At 45.4% G+C, this 23271-nt stretch overlaps 1 protein-coding gene across 1 annotated transcript in view; it reads right to left on the bottom strand.

Moving 5' to 3' along the window:
- IFT81 (intraflagellar transport 81) overlaps positions 1-23271 on the bottom strand; it is a 1042527-nt gene that overhangs the window by 965676 nt on the left and 53580 nt on the right. Inside the window, exon 3 of the mRNA XM_086943010.1 lies at positions 5310-5413. Within this exon, the coding sequence (XP_086799136.1) occupies positions 5310-5413 (104 nt within the window). The remainder of the gene's footprint in view (positions 1-5309; positions 5414-23271) is intronic.

The following is a 23271-nucleotide window of genomic DNA, read 5'->3' as shown; positions in this document are numbered from 1 at the left end:
AGAGTAAGTAGGTATCTGGGAACCTTATGAGGGGGATTGCAGAGTGGGAGTGGTTGATCCGTGTTAAAACCTTCTCACCGAAAAGCAATGCCATTAAGAAGATCATCAATAAACATTGGGGCCTCATATCTGACGACATTGAACAGGAGAGCGTTCCTATGCACTCATATAAAAAAATCCAAGAGTATTAAAGATCATATTGTCCGTTCTTTCCTAAATTGACCTGAAACTCCCACACTGCAATCCTTGTGGAACTTACCACCCTTACCGGGACATTACAAATGCGGTCAATGTAAAGCATGCACAACTACGATCCAGACCAAATGTTTGAACTACAAACACCATTCCTTCCACCTGAAATTGTACACCAACTGCAATACCTGCAATGTTATTTATGGGATCCTTTGCCCTTGTGGCCTAACATATATATTGGCCAAACTCAACAAAAGATCAATGCTAGGATTTTGCAACAATTGTAGCTGCATACGCTGTGAGGTACGAGCGGCACCATTAGTCGAGCATTTCAAAACAGCCAAACACGGCCCTGAGGACCTACGTTGGTTGGTCCTAGAGAAGGCGACGCTGGGACCCAGAGAGGCAACATAGGACGGATCCTAAATGTCGGAGAATCGAAGTGTATGTCCCTTCTGGATTCTATACATTGTGGCCTCAACAAAGTCGCGAGTAGCCATGCACAACTAGACACTTTGACCACTGAATGAGCCTTTTCAGACAGATTGGCATCCCATATAAACCTGCCTTGTTAGCAACCCATTTTATTACACTGCTATTACATGTTACACCTTATATTCTTTAAAAAAAAAAATTCACATGAATATGCAATGTGTTGACACTTTTACTATCCTGTGTGAATGGTACGTGTCAAATCACACAGTGTAATCTATTTGGCTTTAGACCGTGTACATATGTCTGAGCACAGCCTCTGGTTTTTATGGGTTTTGACATTTTTACCCTCCTGTGAGAGAGGTACTTGTCACTAACTCGGAAACTCCTTTGGCGTCAAAACATATTTTCACCCATCACAATCGTATTTTAGCTTAGGGTGACCAACCGTCCGTAAATTTCACGGACCGTCCGTCATTTTAGTATGATGTCCACAAGGCATCCGTAATTTGGGGATCTCAAATTACGGACGCCTTACAGACATCATACTAAAATCGAAATGGGAAATCGGAGTAAGGAATGCAGTTTCCCATGTGAGAGGCCCCGTGAGTTTAAAAGTTTTCACTCTGAGCCTTTCGCAGTTATCTTTTAAACTGAAGAGGCTGCCTGCAGAGGCCCCTCCCGGACCTCCCTCGTGCAGACTGTGGAGTGACCCATTGTCATTCTGAGAGTGCAGCTGATTAGCACTTATAGAATGACAATGGGCCCAATTGTAGTGACAGCATGTGGTGCGCCTTTTCCTGCATGGGACTGTCTATGGCAAAGCACTCTGCTTATGTCTTGGCGCCATGCTGGAGAAAATAAAAATAAAATAACTAACAGCGTTTTCACTGTACATTTAAAAGACAGATTTCAACATACAAATAAAAAAAATACTATTTATTAATCTGTATTGTTACTAGCACAAATCTTGATTGCAGAAAGGGCCCGATGTCGCTTTGCAAAGTTGCGCGCATACTGAAAAATGTGAAGTGCACGATTGGCTCAACCTTATATAAACTTATTTTGACTTGTATTTATTTTGGTTGTCTACTTACTTACTTATATATTATTGTGCCACCTCCTCCGATATGTCTGTAAAACATATGTTTTGTCCCAAATTTCTGTCCTGAATTTTGACCTTCTGTCCTGAATTTTTGTCCTCAATTTTGACCCTTTGTCCTGAATTTTTACACTGACCGTCCTGAATTTGCACCATTATTAATATTATTATTATGTTTCTTATATAGCGCCAGAATCGACCCCCGAAGGGGTATCTCCGCGCTTGCCTTGGGAACCCGTCCTGGCTTTTCCCTGTGAGATAGCCCCTACAGGGCATCCCCAAGGTGAAAGCCAGGCATCCTGCCGCGGGGGGGCCGTTGTGGAGATTAAGCAAGCTTAATGCCCAGAGTTGCAGAGTGTGAACCCATGATTAGGTCAGGCACCGAAGCGAGAATTATCGAGTCCATGGACATTTGAGCTCAAGACCCTGCCGCGTTGGGAATTGAACCCTGGTCCCGGGTCTGACCTCTGCTTCAGGGTCTGCCTGCTCTAACCAGTGATCCACACTTCTCCACCATGCCAGTTGGTAACCCTATTTTAGCTGTATCCCACTAATATGGTGACTGGCACCTTACACTCCTCCTGTGTGAGAGGTACGTGTCACGAAATGCGTAGCTAGCACTTTGTCAAGCAAAATTCTTCCGTTTCACTATATGACTCTACATTTCTCCATAGCTGCCAAGGTTTCAGATTGCCTAAGTGTGACATTTTCATATTTCAGTGTAATTGTGAGTGACATTTCAATGACCATGAGTGACACTTTGGCGCAAGCAAAATCAAGCAATGAAGACGAGGGAAGCATATATAAATATCAGAAATTACACACATTTGAGCAACGTGAAACTCTAGGAAGATCTTAAAACTGCTGCAATTGACCTATGGCTTTGCTGTTACTCAATATTGGTGACTGCTGTCATTTCTACTGTAATGCTCTTTGTCTATCATATATGGCCCAACACCATTGTGTAGCATCAATCATTTATATGCCTTATATGATCTATTTAATTCCTAAATCACTCTAACATCTTTCGGTCTCTCTCTCACAAACAATTTATTTGCTTTATAGTTCTGCTCATACCAATGTAGGGTGTCAGGGCACTTAACATCAGACACACATTATGCCAATACGAGGACTCTTTCATGGGTACTCCAGTCTAGCAAATGTTATTCGAAGCTCTCCCCTGAAGCAGCTGAAGTGTTTAATAGGAAGTTCATACATCAAGCAAGCAATAGTGTGGTGTGAAACGTTAGTGCTTTGCAGTATTCACAAGCATTCTGTGTGGTGTATTGCAAGAAATTGAGCACAGATATACAATTATCAGGCCAGCAGGATATTCGAAATTGAAACAATCTTGCAGTGTCACCTGTGAACTTAGTGCGTAACTAGCACAGACCGGCACTGACTGCAGGCTGCCTGGCCACGCGCTGCCATTGTATAAATCACACAGGCTGGTGGCACTTACTTGGGGCAGTAGTCGCGGAGTCCGGAGGAGCGTGGCGGGTGGCGCTCTAATTACTTGACACAGCGACGCCGTCTCTCTGTAAGGCAGATGCTGCAGGCTTACTTAGGCCGCAAGCCACTGCGCCCGCAGTAATTAGGGTTTGCTGGCCTCAATTATAGTCACCCTCGAGGCTGGCAGGTCAAGGAGTCACTGGCGGGACCCGCTGTTGACACGAAGACTCCTGGCGGCCGCTGCAACTGGGTGGGTCACTCACTCCTCTAGGGCTCCCTCAGGTAGTCTGGCATTTTTGAATTGCTTCGAGGGTTAAGTACATTAAAACGGCTGATAGCACACGGCGGCGCCGGTGCGAGCTGTGCTTGCTGCAGGCAGCGCGAAGCTGAAAGCGCCATATTTGAAATTTGCAGAGCCGCGCGAAACACTTTCATTTACTATCTTCCAGGACCGGCTATGTGGCACTGAGCAGGATGTGACGTCACTGCGCCCCCAAAGCGCTGGCCTCAAGCAAACAACATGCGGCGATTCAAGATGATACATTGTATCATTGCATCAGTGTGAGTCAGGGTCCTTGCGAGCAGCCTTAATTAATGCACTGCAAGCTTGTGAGAGCAGTGGGGGCACGGCGCGCGGCCATACTAAACAGTTTTAACAGCCAGCCAGCACTTCAGTGGCCCCTGTGAGACACATGCATTATGCGTGACAACGCATTTCAGTGCGGTGATGCGGAACACCACACTGAAATGCGTTAGCGTCACACCTGATGCGTGATACTTGGCAGGCCTGTTTCTCTGTCAGCATACGACCTTCGATTGCACCCCGAAATAGAATCTTTTCTTTGACAGATACCCACTGCCGTTTAAGTTGTTGCACCCTTTCCGCCTAGCATGACCCGCAATTTCAGCCGTTACGTAGTGCACGCTCGGCCTCTGACGTATTTATAGAGCCTCTTCACCATCACTCTGGTTCCCTTCACTCGTACGGAGACTGTGCATGGCGGACTCCGGTGAGTGTTCCTCCTGGAGCTGAACGCCGTTTCTGAGCTTTGCTAGGCTGGACTTTCAAGTAGCTAATCCCCCCCCCCTTGCATTCTAGGCCGTCCAACCCCTCTTTCTGAGTAAGTTCTCGACTGATTTTGCCCTTGTATTGCTTACAGGCTATTCCCCACAGAGTTCTGTATGGCCGTGTTGACATGCACCGTTTAATTTGTATTGCAGGTGCTACTTTGTCCCGTCTCTGTCACTTTTGGAGCCTAATCGCCCTTTTTCCCACGATACCCCCAACGTGAGGAGCGATCACGGTAATTTAACGTTTATCATTTGTGCGTTTTGTTTTTTATCATGTCTTGCAGATCACGGAGTCCTTCCTTTTAATCATAGGTGCCTCCCCACTACCTCATCCCCCTGTCCTGAGGAAGACCCCTCGTAAGGTTTCCAGATACCTACTTACTCTAGGTGTCTAAACATCGACATATCTTGAACCTGCCAGCTGTTTCATCAGTAATTCATGACTGACTGCTTTGTAATCTATTAGGACTGTTCGGATGTTATTGGCTCAAAATAGAGCGGTCCATTGAATTTTGATGAGGATCAAAAGTTTTGCGATTTACTCCTGTCCTATACCTACATCTTTCACTTGCACAACAACCACAAAAACCCTTTTTCTTTCAACACTCCCCTCTCCCTTTGGGGCACTCATTTGTCATAAATATTTCATATGCATCATTTGTTTGTTGTGATTAAATAACAATTGAACTCTATTAATTGCATTTGTCTATTATATATGTTTTTTTTAATCTTGCTTTAGGTTATGTTTATGTCAAACAATTTTGTACTGGGACCATTTCCATAATGCACTACTATACACCCAGGTCCCAGTGACTAATTGGTTTTACCCTTACGGTAAATATAGGACTGGTAGATATAGGACATTTTTATTGAAGTTCAAGTACTGGTTAGAGGAGATTTCTTGCCTCAAGGACACAGATTAACACAGCAAAGTTTAGGAATGTTGCAAGAAATAATGTGAAGAGAAAAATGAAATCCAGCCACCTCCACATAAAAAAAATGTATGAAAGCAAGTTGAGTAAAATTCAACCAAATAAAAAGTGGCTAAAATAATACATACATGTCTCCTGTGTTTCCTGGGGGTTTGTATTTCAGAATTCCTAGAAGAGTCAGCATTCGTTTTGCTGTCTGATCAGGCATTTCTTCGCGTATGTCTACAGCATGCTGAAAAGATAGGAGGAATCCTATGATACGGTTTACAAAATTCAGAAGAAATTTCCAATTGTTGGGAAAATAAACCAAGATAAGTAAGTTGGTTTCGGAGTCATTAATCTATGGCAAGACATCAGCATCACTAATATACAATAATCAATCACTTGTTTTCCCTTTCTTTAGACCAAAGCTGTATATCACCATCTCCAAAAAGCATCCAATTATTTTTCAAGTTGGGACAATAAAATATAATGCACTTTGATAGCAATGTTGGACTAGAGTGGAAGGTAGTCTGGTTGAAAAAAATCTATGAAGCTAACTTAGACCTTGGCGCTGAATATCTAATCAAATAAATATGGGGGAAAGCAGGAAATGGACCAGTAACAATGTCCAGTAAAGAACTTGAAAGTCAATGTGTGAATCTTTCTGCTGTTTCTCTACAATGGCCTACAACATTGAACCTATTCTCTAAAATGTCTTTTTAACAGCAGCAAGGCAAGTATAGTAACACTATTTAATTACCGGTAGTGGGGAAATGGGGGAAGTTGGTCCATATACTAACATACTGAAGATCCGAGATAGATTGTGGCACTACCACAGTACAAATTGTCTTACAGCAACATAAATCTCCTCTCCTCAACAATTCAAGCTATGCCTAGGTATTCTTAATAAGAACTGAAACCCTGGAAAAAATGTTGTCAAAATAAATATAACTCTCCTGTTGAAGGAATCTTGCATAAGATACTACTCCCACATGCATTTTTTTATGACCAGAGTGCTTAAGCAAACTTGAGCCAAATAATTTTGCAAAATTCTGGCGTTACGTTGTTCAAAAATGCTTAGGATCGTTTCCTTATTGTACAAACATAGAACTTCTACATTATTTTAAATTTCGACACAAAAAAATATTTTTATCAGTATAACTCAGTTTGGCAGTTACATTTTGCAAATCCAACCACCTTCTTACTATGTCAATTCTAAATACGGGTAGATATTAAAATTGGCTGTGATCTGCACTGGAATATTTGCACATGTAAAAAGAGATGGCAGAGAAACCGGTTACTGAACTTAAGTCATTTTTCTTTCATGGATAATTTACCTTCAAGAAGACTCCTCTTATTCCAAGACATCAGAATGGATCGGAAAAATATATAGCAATGCTGATTCACTGCCACCAGATGGTACATGTAGCTCCAGCCACAGACTCACGAGGATCCCCCCCAGAAATGACAACAGAGGTCCACAAAGGCACCACAGATGGTGGCGAGGTCAATTCCACTATTTATTTGCCCTTCACTTAAGTGGGACATAAAGAAAGACGGGCTCTTCTTCAGGCTCCAAAGGCTACTACAGTCTCCCAGGCCCATGCTTTTTCCTCCCAGCTAGTTTTAGAACCCTTTACATTTTAAATGCAGCAGAATTTATGGTAAGATGTCGGAGTTTGCCTTAGCAAAGTGTTGGGGGAGAGGGGGATTCTGGAGAAATTGAAGCTGCGGTAAAAGCCCTGGGTTAGTAGTGGCAGTTACAAGGTGATGCTGGAGAGTTTTGATGCACCTGGGGGTCCGCCCATGCTGGTGGGGGGTGGACAGAATTAGACTTGGAAGTGCTTGCTCCACCACAGATCGGTGTGGAGCAGAGGCGCCAACTTGAATTGAACACAGGCACACGCATAACTCTATGAATGTTCATGGACAAATAGATATTACAGGTGGGAGTGAAGCCAGGCAAGGAGGCGAGGCGCTACTTCACTGCAGCATGTCTGGTATAGGGCAGAAGTGGTAAAAAAAGGACGAAAAGAGGCTGAGGGCCAGAGGGAAATGATAGCATCTTGGACTCCACGCTCAATAAATTTGGCAATGCTCAATAAACGTGGTACACTGGCGAAGACCAGAGAAGCTGTGAAGCCCACCTCAAGGGGATTGTGCACATGGTGATGGGGTAAAATGGCGAAGACCAATAAATAGGAGCAAAGAGATGCTGAAAGCACACAAGGATTATTGTGACAGAGATGCTATTGGCTGTGACAGGAGGACTGAAATTCTGGAGAATTTGAGGTACAGAGCTTGCATCATTGTAATAGGGTTCTGGCCATACCACCTGATTCGTCAGTAATGGAGTCAATGGATGAATTCTTCTTGGGGGACCTTGTGTTCCCGAATGACTGTGGGGGTAAATTTAAGGTACAGGGACTCCTGACCAGAAAGGACAGCTCCCTGGAGTGAAATGGTGAATGCATGAATCTGCATAGCCTTGTAAGTCCCAGACCTCAGTTAAGTCACACAAGCATGAAAAAAGGAAGTACAGGCAGTGAGGTAAGAATTACCGACATACAGCGTCAAAAACGCACTATATTATCCAGCACGACAGAATGCGGGAGATGGCTTCTTTGGTGGTTTATTTCTACTGGAAGTTTTATTTTACTCCATAGTTTCTATTCCTTCCCCTCCTATTCACCTGATCTTTTACACATTCGGGCCCATAAATACTGGTTTCAATGATGGAGCAACTTAGAACCTTGAAAATGACTGGTGATGAGTTTGCTGGTTTAACATAGGTCAGATCCATTTGATTAAGTGAATGATGGGTGTATAATTCCTGAAGACACGTATAGGCCTGGTAAAATCTGCTGTGAACATTGGAACCTGATCTGGGTTTAAACAAAAACATGATTTAAACCGGAAGATGAAAGACACTACCATAAGGAATGCTATAGACTAAACCCTTAGCATGTGGAAGGCAAGACAGTGATGAGCAATCTTGACAATGCCAATATAACGAACGTTAACTAAGGTAAATAGCATATGATGCTAATTGATATTCAATCCCTTAAATAGTTTTAATGAAACGTCACCAAAGCAGTACCACACAAGGAAGGGGGGGGGGCAGAGAATAGCAGTTTTAATTATAACAAAATGTAGCCTTGGAGAATTGCTCTCTTTGAGACACTGATTCAACTTCATATTCAAGAGAGAAATACTTCATGGAAGTTTAAAAAGAGGACAATGTAGAAGTTTGACAGGTTGCTTTCACTGATTGGCCTCTAAGAGGAGGCAAATTTGGCCCTTTCTCCTCAGATGGCATGAGTTTGGATTCAAAAGGGCCTTTTAACAGCAAGCTCTTAACATTTCTTTATAAACTGAAAGACCCCTGTAGCAGTTGTTTGCCATCACACTGCTCGCTATATTTGCATGTAAAATGTGGTATTTGTATAGTGTGAACCTAGCCAAAAGGCGGAGGAATATTTTACTGAGATGCCATCCAATAATGAATAAAGGCAAGGGGTTCTGAATGTGAGAGTGGGGGGCGGGCATTTTAATGTGTTGCAATCTAGTATTCTTTAAGGAGGTGTGGCTTCAGCTTTTTAATGCATTGAAAAAAGATATGGGGGGTCCTAATAGGTATAGGGGTAATATAATGTTTTTTACATAATGCAGCTGGCCTTGAAGGTGGCGTGGGCCTGCATGAGGAGCCAGTTGAATTCAACTGGGCTGGGAGTGATGTGGTAACATTTCTTCAGGCCCTTGATGATACCCTAGCCAGCTTTGCCAATGTGAAGCCAAGGAACAAGAAGTGGTTGGCTTACACATCTTAAGTTTTCGACCTATATAAAAGCTTAGGGCCCTTATTAGGTCCAATCTGGGGTCTAGTTCCTCCATTTTCAGATATGTGGAGGCAGACAGAAGGCAAGCAAGCAAAATACAAATGGTCTTAGGAAAAATATGAAATTCTGACACCACCTTTAGATAGAATTGCAGGCTTTTTCCTCATTGGTCCCCTAACATCAGTCCCATAAAGAACGCCTAGAATTAACTTAGGAGAGCATGTGAATGTACTCTTGAATCCCCTCATTCATGGACCTTGCTCTTGTGGGAAGGTAGATTCAGTGTTCATAATGGTGGATATGTAAGTCGTCAGAAGAACTATTGAGATATCTGAACACCATTTAGTTAAGGCTTCCCATCTGCTTTCTTTTAGGGAAAAATGGTTAGTGGTCAGAACAACTCTATAACTGCCTTTCCAAAAGAAATCTACAGGTTTAGAGATTGCAGGAGTGGGTGGAGGATCATCATTTGGGCTGAAACAAATGCTCCTCCCTCAATAGTAGCAACCATGGTGGAGACATATGTAGGTCTGGAAACCTTGACTGACCAGTCCAATTAGCATGATAAAAATTACATGAGCTGCAAACCTTTTAGATTTTATTGGAATCGGAAATCTGAGAGGAAACACACAAACAGTAATCTATGTTAATAGCTGGTGCCAATGACCCCTTCTGAGGAAACTGTACCAAACTGAAGAAATGGTGCGTTGTCCTTACCTGTGTTACAAAGAGCATCAAATCAAGCCAATAAGATCTCTAGGGAAATACTTAATTGATTTACCTTGACCTGCATTTCTGCTGATAAGCTCAGCTAATGCATTCTCCTACAGAAGAGCAGGTTACATTCCAGTCCCTTTTCCTATGGTGCAAATCTGAAGTAACATTGCCTCCTTGTATAACATGATTGAGTCCACCCCACCATTTTTGTTGATATAAAACATGATGGATGCACTGACCTATGAATCAGGAGCTGCTTTCCTGCTACCAAGGGGAGAATGGCCTGTAGGGCTAGATAGAACAACCTTAGATCCCATAACTGTATTTGTAGTCTGTACATAGGTCACCTAATTGGAGATAAGGTGGCTGTTATTATTGGCAGTTGATGCTTAGGAGTCTGAATGGCTTGCACTGAAAATAACTGGATGGTTGGCCCCGCAAATGTAGTCTGAAACCAAGGTAGTAGGTAGTACCACTTTGTCAGAAAGGTTGTTGAAAAAAGGATTTTATTGCTAACGAAGAATGAACTGTGAAAGTTTTCATTCTCAAACAAGCCTGAGAAACCAGAAAAATCAGGATGTCATTTGATCCAGAAGCCTAATTGCCAATCTAGACAAACCTAGGAATCTGGAGAGAACTTCCGGATCCAATTGATGCTCTGTTTTATTTCCTATGAAACAAATGCCAATTCTTTCCCAGTGTCTGCCGCTGCTCTCATAAGTTCCATGCTTTGTATGGAGATTGTGGACGACTTCTGCTGTTTAAAAAACAATCTCTCCAAAAGAATGATTGTGTTCATCAGATGATTTGTCAATAGTTAAGGTTACTTGACATTGATAGACTAGTTATCCAGATACAAGTAACTGTCCGCGTACCTTCTGTGAAGTTGAGCATTTTACTAAACAATATGAGAGCAGATAAAAGCCTGCGAGTATGTAACATTAACTGAAAGTATTCTCTCTCTATTGTAAATGGTGAACATTTTAGATGACATGCTTGGATGGTAACATGAAAATACAAGTAAACGTAAGAAAGTATGCCCATGAAGGTTCATGACGAGTGCCTCTAGAATCTGCTAGCCATTTAGATATTTTGCTTCCTCATATGCTTTTTGAGGAAATGCAGATCTAATATGGGGGGATATCCCCCGCTGCACTTCTAGAGAACCACAGAATATCCGGCACAACAGCTCTTCCTCCTCTCTGAAAGGTGGAAGAAGATATTCGATCTTCCATTTGAAGATGTTTGTATAGGGGAGGAGTAAACCTAGGACATGCTAAGTCAGCCTGAGAAAAGGAAGGGATTACCCCAATGTTATAATATGTGGTTCCCACTGGTCATATATGATCTACTCTCATCTATTGCAAAAAGCTGTCACCTGCAGGGAGAAAGGCATGCCATGGCACTTCCTTATTTTGGAGTGAAAATGGTTTTGAGTTTGGATGGAGAAGGAGGATGAAGAAGGCAGGGGAGGAGAAGGAAGGGAACAAGGATGATGAAGACTGTAGCTGTTGTTACTGCACCTTGTACCTGCTATACTGGTGGCTGCAGCAGTGGAACATCTTATACTGATGATGGAATTCCTTTAGTGATAAACCATCCGCGGGCCATAGTGTTGCTCTATGTGAACCTATTGAGTAAGAAAATGAGTTATTTACCTGCAACTACGGTTCTCCAGTATTGGTATCTTTCATAGATTCACATGTTTGAATCCTCACCGTCGTCGAGGTGAGAGTTCCACTGTAACTTCAATAAAAGCAATAAATACCTACCATACAATGAGAAATCACTACCATAGCCTATCTACATTCTTTTGTAAAAAATAACTATGTTGAAACTATAACCAATCAAATGCCAGCACCCTTTAAAACACTCCAGAGAGAGGCTGAGCCCCTGAGATTTTCAAGCACAAGTGTGATAAGAATTAATCTTGATTAATTAGGGAAGCCTCTCAGGGGAGGAGGGTTGGTCGCATGTGAATCTATGAGAGATACCAATACTGGAGAATCATAGATACAGATAAGTAGCTCATTTTCTTCTCCAGTAACTAACATATATAGCCATGAACTAGAAATAAAATACCTCCATGAATAGAGGCTTATCATATTAAAAAAGATGACGTAGGAGGAGGAGCTTCCCGGGCAACCAAGATGGCCGCGTGAGCTCGGAGCTCCGAAGACCCTCCGATCCTCCGAATTAATCCGGCCACCTATCCTGTCCCACAATAGTGGGAATCTATCGCTGAACTGCTGCTGATGCGGGACTCGTTCTCTGATCGAAGATCCGAGTTTTCTACGCGAAGTTAAACCGTGTTGAAGGTTGGGGACGATGACGCCACCATAGCCCGGAATTACGTGGGCGACGGCAGTGCTGCTACACGGTGGCAGTCTGGTGAAGAGGAGGCCGCCCCGTTCTGAAATAGTGGCCAGGTCACTCAGCGGATCGAAGTGCTGGAGGAGCGGTGGAGGCGAGTACTGACTTCTACCGACTTAGGGCTTCAGGGACGGCCAGGGTACTTTCCTGACCGAGCGACCCCCTTCACCCAACATGGCAGGCAGGGGCGATCCGGACAAAGGGAAACCCAGAGTCAGCAGAAAACCTACCCTTTCACAGCCCACTATCTCCGATCGCTTCACCCTCCCAAAGGGATTGCCCGGAGCCACAGGCCGCACTAAAGACACGCAAAGAGATGTGTCACCGGATGACTCGGAACCCACCCTCCGGGATGTCATGGGAGCCATTGCGGGCATCAAGGCCGAGATGCATAAGCAACATGAAGTGCTAACACACAAGGTAGACACGTTGGCCATCGAAGTCAACCTCATCAGAGCCGATCTCTGCAAAACTAACGACAGAGTCAAGTCACTCGACATAAAGGCGTCGAGTTTAACCTCTGACGTGACTGACCTGCAGTCGGAGATTCGGGATTTGAAAGCTACGAACATGTTGTTTGTCCGCAGGCTCGATGATTTCGAAGGACGGGCCAGGCGCCAGAACGTCCGTATCATAGGAGTACCGGAGGGCGCCGAGGAGGATGCTACCGACCTTTTTGTCGAGAACTTGGTTCTGAATCATTTAGCTCCCGGTGGACTAAGCAAGTTCTTCTCGGTGGAGCGGGCGCATAGACTACCTGGAGGCCAGCCGAAACTGGGGCCCCTCTACGCGCCCCATTATTGCCAGGGTCTTCAATTTTAGGGACCGGGACGCTATCCTGCAGGCCTCGAGGAGAGGTGGGCCGTTAAAGTTTCAGAACGCTGATATCAACTTTTTCCCGGACTTCACCCAAGCGGTGCAGAAGCGCAGGCAAAGTTTCATGGGCGTGAAGCGTAGGTTGAGAGAGTTGGGGATGAAGTACTCTATGTTATTCCCAGCGAAACTGCGGATTGAACATGACGGCCGGGCGGTGTTCTTCGACATGCCGGAAGCGGCTGGGAACTGGCTGGACACTTGCCCCAACGAAGGAGTACGCCCGAGGAACAGTCGGAAGGGGCGTCGGGCAGCCCTGATCTTCAGGAGTGAGTGAACTCTCTCGGACCGTCTTCGGTGGATGGGCCTACACATGCAGTCAGTCGTGGACTTTTGTTCTCTGTTATTGTTCTTTTTCAGGAACGGGGGAAACGGGGGGGGATAGGCTGACTCCTTTCTCCTCTGGGGGCTTTTTGTAGATTAGTTTTTCGGGGCGACAGGCACACTGCTAGTTGGTGGGGCTTTTTAGTCTAATGCAGGGGTGCAGGGTGGGGGGTGGTTGGGCTGACTTTTTCTTTTGTGTTTTCTTTTTCTCCTCTTTTTTATGGCAAGGTGATTACTCTTCTGATGACTATGTAGCGGTGACTGTTCCCTGGGGGGGTGGCGGGGGCCCGTACATTGATGATGGGGGGTAAGAAGTTAAATGTACTGAGTTGGAATGTGAATGGGCTGGGTGATCGCATAAAGCGAGGGGTCGTGTTGCAAATGTTTAAAAGGTGTGTACCCGATGTCATCTTGCTACAAGAAACTCATCTCATTGGCAATACATGCCACACACTCAACAGGAAAGGGTTTAAAATGGTGGCACACTCGGGGTTCTCTTCGGGGTCCCGAGGGGCGGGGATCATGGTGCGCATGTCTCTCCCATTTGAGGTGGAGACTAGTGTGATTGACGATAGGGGACGTTACGTCGCCGTCACGGGCAGATGGGAGGGGCGTACCCTGGTTTTGGTTTCTGTTTATGTCCCCCCTGGCCTACAGACTACGACCTTTCAGGATCTCGGGGGCGCCATTTTGGGCCTGCCGGAGGGTTTGCTTATAGTTGGTGGGGACTTCAATGCAGTTGGATCGGGGACCCTAGACCGTTTTCCATCCAGAGATCTTCGTAGTGCGCAGTCTTGGCTTCCTGACTTCTTGAATACCATGGGGCTTATTGATTGCTGGAGGCTTCTCCATCCCGTCCAGCGGCAATACTCCTTTCATTCGGGTGCGCACGGTAGCCTCTCCAGGATTGACTACGTTTTGGCTCTGGCTGCCCAGGCTTCAGCCGTCTCCGAGGCCCGCTTGATGGCCAGAGGCATATCGGACCATTCTCCGGTCTGGGTGTCCTTTGATTTTGATATCGTGGCAGCCTCTAGAGTAGCGCTGGTCAATCCATGGTACTTCCGTAACCCTAAAACTCGTGACCTCCTGGCTAAAGCCATTGACCTGTATTTTTCCGAAAATACAGGCTCAATGACGTCGGCCTTGTCCCTATGGGAGGCCTTCAAAACTGTTCTGAGAGGAGAAGCTTTCTCGCTAATAGCCGAGGCGCGCAGACGCAGAGATGAGGATGTGGTGCGGCTGGAGTCCGAGATTGAGGACCTCGATTCTCAACTGGAGACCGATCCGGCGCCTGCCCTGTTACATGCTCTCTCTCTCAAGCAGGCGGAGTATCGAGCCACTGCTACTGACGCAGCCAAGGGGATGGGCAGAGAACAGCAGGGGAGGATCTACGATGCAGGGGATAAGGCAGGTAAGCTTATTGCTTGGCTTGATAAGAAGGAGATGGCTTCCCGAGTGGTGCCCGAGGTGCTGGGTGACGACGGAGTGGTTGTCACTGACCCCAGCGATATAGTCACGGCCTTTGCCGACTATTTTGAGTCTGTCTACACGTCGGTCTCTGCTATGACTGAGTCGGATTCGGCTTCTCTTCTTATAGGGATTGAGCTTCTTTGCTTGTCGGATGCTGAACGCGACGACGTGGACAGAGGTATTACAGCGGACGAGGTGGCGCTTGCGATACGCTCCTTAAGATCTGGCAAAGCTCCCAGCCCCAATGGTCTTCCGGTAGAGCTTTACAAGATTAAGGCTGACACCATTGCTGTACCCTTGCGACATATGTTCCTGGAGGCGCGCGAGGCAGGTGAGCTCCCTCTGGATCAGCGACTGGCCACCATTGTGGTTATTCACAAGGATGGGAAGCCTAGAGACCTTTGTAGGTCGTATCGCCCGATCTCCCTGTTGAATGCCGAGCCTAAAATTCTGGCTAAGTTATTGGCCAACCGGCTGGTGGGTGTGATCGCCGACCTGGTTCACCCGGACCAATCGGGATTTATACCCCATCGCAACACCGCCCTCAACCTCAGGAGGCTCCACGCGGTCATGGCACGAGTCAACAAGCTCTGTGAGCCGTCCGTCTTGGCATCATTAGACGCGACAATGGCATTTGACTCCCTTGAATGGAATTACCTGTGGGCAGTACTGGTTAAGTTTGGGTTTGGCCCTGAATTTATAAGATGGGTCAGACTTTTATATGCTTCCCCATTGGCCAATGTTACGGTCAACGGACGTGTGTCAGCTTCTTTTCCTCTACGTAGAGGCACCAGACAGGGCTGTCCTCTGTCGCCGTTGCTTTTTGCTCTTGCGCTTGAGCCACTTGCCGCTTGGATACGAACCCACCCAGACATCTGTGGGATAAGGTGGTCGCCCGGCTGTGAGGGCCGCGTGTCGTTATACGCGGATGATATCCTGCTCTACCTCACCTCCCCTTGTAAGTCCTTGATTGTGGCCTGTGACGTGTTGGGTACTTTTGGTAGATATTAGGGCCTGGTTATCAACTGGTCGAAATCTCACCTTTACGTACTTAGCGGAGAGACTCCGCGTCTTCCCAGGGGCTGCGCTATACAGATCGCGAGGCAGGGGTTCAAATACCTGGGCATTTATATATCAACTGATGCCCGGACGCGATACTCCAATAATTTGCTTCCCCCTCTTGCACGCCTTCGGCGCGATGTGGAGGGATGGCGCAAGCTACCGCTGTCCCTGCTTGGACGCACGGCATTGTTTAAGATGATGTCCCTGCCCAGATTCTTGTACGCACTCCAGAATACACAGGACCCCGTCCCCTCCAGATACTTTAGGGAGGTTGAAGGTTTGCAGCGGACCCTCCTGTGGGAGGGGAGGCCGCGTATTGCTGTTGCCAAGTTGACGATCCTTTGGTACGACGGCGGTATCGCTTTGCCTGATATCCGGAGGTACTACTGGGCCTCTCAACTGGCCGCTCTTAACCATGGCTTCTATGGACCGGCTGACAGTGCGGGGTATGCCATGGATCGGTGGCTCCTGGACGATGGGAAGTACTATAGAGCACTATACTCAAGATCTCTGGATGGAAGAATGACGGGTCCCACCAGGACCGCTGTGCACATTTGGAGGGCCATTACGAAAGCGCAGGGGTGGCAGGGTAGGCTTACTTTGGCTACTCCACTTTACGATTCTGACTTGCTGGGCAGGATGTGGCATACGAAGGGGTTTGACCGGTGGGACCTTATTGGAATCTCCAAAGTAGACAATATGATGGCCAGGGGCGAGATAAAGTCTTTTGACGCTTTGCAAACGGAGTTCCAATTGGGAGCCACAGAATACTTTAGATATGCCCAACTGCGGCATGCCCTTGTGGCAGTATTGCCGGTGGGAGAGAAGGTCCCCGAATCGTCCCCGTTGGAAGACAGGGTACTGGACGGCCATATGCCAGACAGTGCCATCTCCCTGATCTATAAAAAATTGATCAACGTTCGTGCGGATCTTCTGTTGGGTGTGAGGGACCAGTGGGTGCGTGATGGTGTCGAACTGGACGATGAGGACTGGCAGTGCGCGGTATCTTCCCCTAAGGAGGTGGCAATTTCAGCCAGATTGCGTCTGGTTCAATTGAAGATTCTCCATAGAGTCTATGTGACTGGCCCCAGGCTGATTCATATGGGACTCTCAGTGGACGGTCATTGTAGGCGTGGTTGTGGAGAACTGGCCACATTCTTGCACATCATCTGGGAGTGCCATGCTGTAGCCTCATACTGGAGACGAGTACATGCGGTGATGCGTGAGGTGACTGGTGTGGACTTGCCGGCGGAGGCCCGGCGCTGCCTGTTGAATGTGTGGGGCCCCACGGACTACAATAATGCCCAAACTCAATGGGTCACCCTGGGGAATATGGTGGCGAAGCGGGACATCGCCCAGAAGTGGGGAGCCCCATCACCCCCCTCTGTGGAATTATGGAAGACCAATATGGATTGGTGCATGCTGCGTGAGAAGACAGTGTATGTGGCCAGGGGTAAGCCTAGGAGGTGGAGAACGGTCTGGGGGGCCTGGAATGAATACAGGGGCGACATTTGTTTACCTCCCGATGCTGACCCGCTAGAGGTTCGTCTTTCTCCCTAGCCCTCCCTTCCAACCAAATTATCATTTTGCTGGTATCCTGATTCCCCCCCCCCCCCCGTTATCGTTTGTTTTATACAGTATAGCTGCACTTTGTGGGCACTTGGCCCTGCCTACCTCCGCGGACTAGATGTTGTCGCTTTTGCATTATTCCTTGCCTATTTACCTTATCTTAGTGTTATTTTCGTTAGTTATCTTTTACGTTTATTGTTACCATATTATAAAATTAAACCTGACACGTTTCTTCAATCTGTATTGTGTGCACCATATATCCGTTCTCTATAATGCTGCCTAGCCTCAGGGATGTAAGGCTAAATAGCTGTGTGCTTTGGATCTTAAATAAAGGTTTTCCAAAAAAAAAAAAAAAATGACGTAAAACTGCTTGTCCTACAGCTGAATCACTGTAGTTTGCCAAATCCAAACAGTAGTGCCGGCAGAAAGAGTGAGGATTCTTTCACATAGCAGCACAGCAGATTTTGTCCAAAGGAACACCAGCAAAGAGAGCAGCCAAGGTGGAGACTGCTCTTGTAGAATATGCTTTAGTCCTGCATTGTAGAGGATTGCCTGCCTTAATATGGCACAGCTGGATTGTTGCAACGATCCAACTCGCTACAGTTGCTTTAGTGACTGATGCACCTTGTTTAGAAGTACCATTGGTTAGTCTTTCTAATTGTTTTAGTTCTTTGTAAATAAAATTTGAAGCATCTTTTGATGACCAAAGTGTGCAGCACTTTTTCAGCAGGCGTAGATGGATTCGGTAAAAAGGTTTGTAGAATCAAGGGTTTGTTGATATGAAACTTGGATGGAACCATTGGAATAAAATGTGGATTGGTTCTAACGAGGACATACTTATTTGTAAAGTGTAGAAAGGGTTCTTTAATTGTCAGGGCCTGAATCTCGCTAAACCTTCTAGCCGAAGTAAGGCCAAGCAATAATGCAAGTTTCCAAAAGAGTTCTGCTTGGTGAATGGGTTCAAAGGGTTACTTCATGAGTTGCAAAAGAACGGTGTTGAGACTCCAGGAGGCAATGGATTGAAGGAAATTCCCTGAATAAACCCTTCATGAATTGCTTCACAATCCTTGCAGAACAAAGTGAAGAGAGTTAGAAGTATGTCTGAAACGAGATATGGCAACTAAGGTAACTTTGATTGATGCATATACCAATCCTGATTTCGCCACAGAGGGAAGGTAGGGTAAAATTTGCTGAGGAGAAGAGTCAAGTGGATGAACTTTATTTTGGGAGCATCAAACACAGAAACGTTTTCCATTTCATCTTATAGGTTTTGTTTGTTTTGATCCATCAAGCGAAACCGGAGATAAAGGGGGAGGTCTCAAAACACATTTTCCCCATTAATTGTTCCATATGAAATTTAGAACCAGGAGGCAGAAAGCAAGATCTCTGTGAAGAAAGTAAGCTTTTGGAATTTGGTGTAATTGCTTTCAGTAGTTTCAGAGACATTGAGGTTAAAATAATATAGGTATTTCACGCCACGTAAGATCCACTGAGCTGACAGATCTCGAGGTGAAATCTGATTAGCTACCACTACATCAACATGGATGTGATAGCAGCCATTTTAGGACTCAAGACTCGGTCCTTGTTATGAAAAAAGTATAAAAAAATATAAGGGGGCAGGGTAAGTATACCGTGCCACCCCACCACGGAGTCGAGGGTCCCAGAAGGAATAACCCCACCACCGGGGCCCAAAATTACGTTTTACATTTAATTTTTTTTCAGGAAATTCATGGTGGATCGGAGGTAAAACAAAAAAAGCATTCACTAAATACATTCACAGTTCTCATTCTTATTTAGTGTGGTTAACTGAAATAAATCAATCAACGGTTTTTAAAGTGTACTAGTAAACCCGTGAGGGTCTCAAGGCGCTGGGGGTGGGGGCAGCTCCGGATCAAGTGCTTAAGGCTTCGAGTGTCCTAGAGAACACTATCTTTCCAAACTATGATGCTTCAGTCTGTGCAGTGGAGCACCTTTAACTAGGACCGGGACAGTATACATAAATGCAGTCAATGTACTGTTCAGAGAGCAGGCCTGAACTCACACAGGTCCGCCATTCACCGCAAACAGTGCCTCGGCCTGTATTTCAAATGGGTGTTTGTGATCCCCATACAGGCTGGCGCAGTGAGTAACTGCACCTGCCTGCAAAAGGTTTCAGAGAGTTTCCTGGGACCCACCCACACCCCTTATAAGAGGCCTCCTCAGATGCTGCATAGATTGCGCCACCTCTATAAGGGGCACAGTACAGTCCGTGCGCCTCGCGAGAGCATCTTTCTTCTGCACCCACGTCTCTAAAATGGCGCAGGCACAGAGGCAAAAAATGGCCTCTTTTGCCTGGAGCCACACCCCCATGCAAATGAGGGCACATCCCCTTGTGTCAAGCCCTCCTGTTGCACTCAGTACTGCAGACGTAATCCCATTATGTGACAGAGGTGCAAAAAGAGTAATACGGCCCTAGGAGTATGTGTGAAATTTAGTTTATTTGTTAATAAAAATCATAAACATCCAGCAAAAAAAATCGACCAGAATATAATGACCATGTAAAAAGTGAAAAAGCTGAATGCAAGCACAGACTTACAACAGATATAAAACAAATTAACCATAGCAGCAGATGAGGAACACATTTAGGCCTCACCAAATTCATACATCATATGGTGACATATACACAGCACTTATGTTTTGACAGATGTCCTATAGATACCTCTCCCCACAGTAGGTCAAATTTTTAGATCTAGAACATAGCCATATAGATATCATATATAATGTGCAGAGTGCAAAAAGCATGAAAACATAATTTAAGCACAGAAGTAAACATATTTAGAATCAGTATGGCCATAGCTGCAAATGGAAAACACAATTAATATTAGCAGATGATGGGAAAAACAACATTCAGGCCTCGCCAAGTTCAGGCATCATATGGTGACACATACACAGCACTTATGTTTTGGCAGATCTCCGGCAGATACCTCGCCCCATGGCAGCACCAAGTCTTGAAACCTAGAATGTAGCCATATAGATATCATACTATAAAGTGCATTGTGCAAAGAGCAAAAAAACATAATGCAAGCACAGATGAAAACAGATATAGAATCACTGCGATTACAGCAGCAAACAGATAATGTATAAAAGGCTGAAGTCTTGTATTAAAATATCATAGGGATCCCCTTCCCCGTCATAACGTTGCCACACAAAAATTAAGCTATAAACGGATACGTGACTAGGTAAAAAACATGACCATCATAAATGGCATTGAAGCGCCCCCAAGGATCTTGAGGTCCCTAAAGACAGGAGAGAGGATAGTGTTCCTCACTCTCGTCAGCCTCACTTGCCCCCTAGCAACCCGTTGATCGAGAGCCTGCTAGTCCCATCTGCGCCAGGCTGTTAGCACCCTTCCTGGAGGAAAGTAAGTTGGGGTTCTGTGAGCAAGGGACCTTTTCCCTAGTCAAGTCCCTTAAAATGGCAAGAAACTGCATCAGCCGAATGTTGAACTTGAGATTGAGGGTTTAGGGACTCCACTGACCAGCAGCTTCTTATTCCTAGGGCTAGGAATTCTTTCCATAGCAGGGTCCTTCGATACCCCAGTAGGCTAGGACAGAGGATATGCAAGAATATCTCCTTTGTCAGATAACAAACAACACCTCTTATCCTCCAAGTGACCCTTCTCCTGACACTTAGGGATAAGGTCCAGGGAAGGGAAAAAGTCCAAGGGTCAGATGTACGACCTGCAAAAATAGAGCCTCGCAAACTGCGACTCATTTGCGACTCGCAATGTGCAAGGCGCTATTTGGCAACAGTGTGTTTTACACTGTTTGCGCATTCCCAATGGTGTTGCAAATTGAGAGGCTCATGAATATTAATTAGTCCCTAGCAATTTGCAAGTCCATTGGGAAAACCAGGCCCTCCCAGGGATGGTGGGCTGCTGGGCTCAGCAGACCACCATGTCTGGGACTGCTTTTAAATAAAGCAGTTTTTTTAATGCAGCCTGTTTTCCTTAAAGGAAAACGGGATTCATTTAAAAAAAAAAAAAACATTTTCGTTTCATTTTTTAAGGGCAGGTAGTGGCCCCTGGGACCACCCTTAAAAAATTTTTTTAGAGACAGTCACAAAGTGGAAGGAGTCCCATGGGGACCCCTTCAAAATTGTGACTGCATTACCACCCTCTTGAAGAGGGTGGTAATTTGCGAGTGTTTTGCGACCGCAATTGCGGTCACAAAACATTCATACATTGCTTTGTGGACGCTATTAGGAAGGGAACGCCCCTTCCTAATAGCAACTCGCAATTCCTAAATAGCGAGTCACAAATAAATTGCGACTCCTCAGTATTTAGGAATTGTACATGGCCCTGGGCCATGTTGCATGCGCAAATGACCGGGTCGCAAACCCGTTTACACATGCAATTTAGGTTCCGACATCTGGCCCCAAATCTCATTGCCATGAATTTCCTCTTAATAGTCACTGAATATGGCGCTTCAAAGTAGGGCTGTTCTTGCTGGACATCACTGGAGTTTAACACCAGCCACCTGTGGACTTGCTGGGCTATTGTCATTTTATCCACAAATCGACTTTTCAGCCCGATACATTTATTCACTGCTTTGTTGAATACTTGCTCACTTGTATCCAAGTTGCCATAATTCACTAAGACAAGGTTCTTAATGCTGTCCTGCAAGTACTTGTTGAAGCATCCTTTCCCCCTTTATAGGTTCCTCATTCTATGACAGCATCTTAAGAAGGCCCCTTGACTGGCTAAAGATTGCTCTATCATAGAGAATTCGATTCTGACTTGCGCTGGCGAGAAAGACCTCAGCAATTGAAAGACTAGTTTATAGGTCTGCATTATGAGCCCCAGAGGCTTTTCCATAAAGTAGAAAAGGCAAAGTTGAATGCATCCGCTCTTCCTCTGATAGCTGTTTTTAGTGCCGCATGAGAGGCCCTCGAGTACAGTTTAAAACCTAGATATGTATATTTGGCTGTTTCTTTTATCATAGATCTTTTAAGTAGCCCTTTTCCATGCTTAGCAATTTGCAAATTTAAAGAGTATACTTTTGTCTTTTTAAGGTTAATCTCCAGTCGGTTGTTGTTCGAATTCTCCGCAAGCCAGTTGATCTATCTTTGAAGCTCTACTCGTGTTGTTTTAGTAGCAAATCATTTACACAGAGGAAGCTGGACTAGGGTGGACCACCAAGGCTTGAGGTATGGAACGCAACTTGTCAAGGGAAGGTGAAAGATCTGAAATAAACAGGAGCGGCGCTAGCACACATCTCTGTTTGAGACCTAATGATATACCCACTTCTCTGTACAGGTGACTCCCATCCCAACCCATGTCTTTGTATAAAGTAGCCTTATTGCCCTCAAATGCTTTTGCGGAATCCCCTAACATTGTAGATTTTCCCACAGTTTGTCAGGAGGGATGCGGTCAAAGGCCACCTTAAAGTCCACGAAGCACCTGAACAGCAGTGTGCGAGTATCACTAGCTCTCTTCATTATCAAACCCACAGCCATCAGATTAGATAGGGTCCCTTGGTTCTCTGTGAACCCAGTCTGATTCATGGGCAATCTTCCAGCCTCTAAAGCCCACTCAAATATTTCTCAACCCTGCTGTTACAAGATCTATGGGAGGTCCACATCTAACAATGGTATCACACGATAGTTGCTTGGGGAAGAAGCTAGTTATTCCGCCTTTAAAATGGGGTGGATAATGAACCTCGCCAGGGTTTTGGAATGTTCTCAGAGGCCAGTACGGTGTTTAACATTGAGGCCAGCAGGTTTGTTCATGGTGAGATGTTTTCTTTAAGTAGGGCTTAGTGGATACCATTAGGGCCAGATGCCGTAGTTGGAACATGATTTCTCTATGATCTTGATTAAGGATGAGGTGGAGAATTCCAGT

This window comes from Lissotriton vulgaris, chromosome 11, assembly GCF_964263255.1.
Source record: "Lissotriton vulgaris chromosome 11, aLisVul1.2, whole genome shotgun sequence".
Classification (NCBI taxonomy): domain Eukaryota; kingdom Metazoa; phylum Chordata; class Amphibia; order Caudata; family Salamandridae; genus Lissotriton; species Lissotriton vulgaris.
The sequence above is the reverse complement of the archived record's forward strand: the minus strand, read 5'-3'. Positions and strand labels throughout refer to the sequence as shown.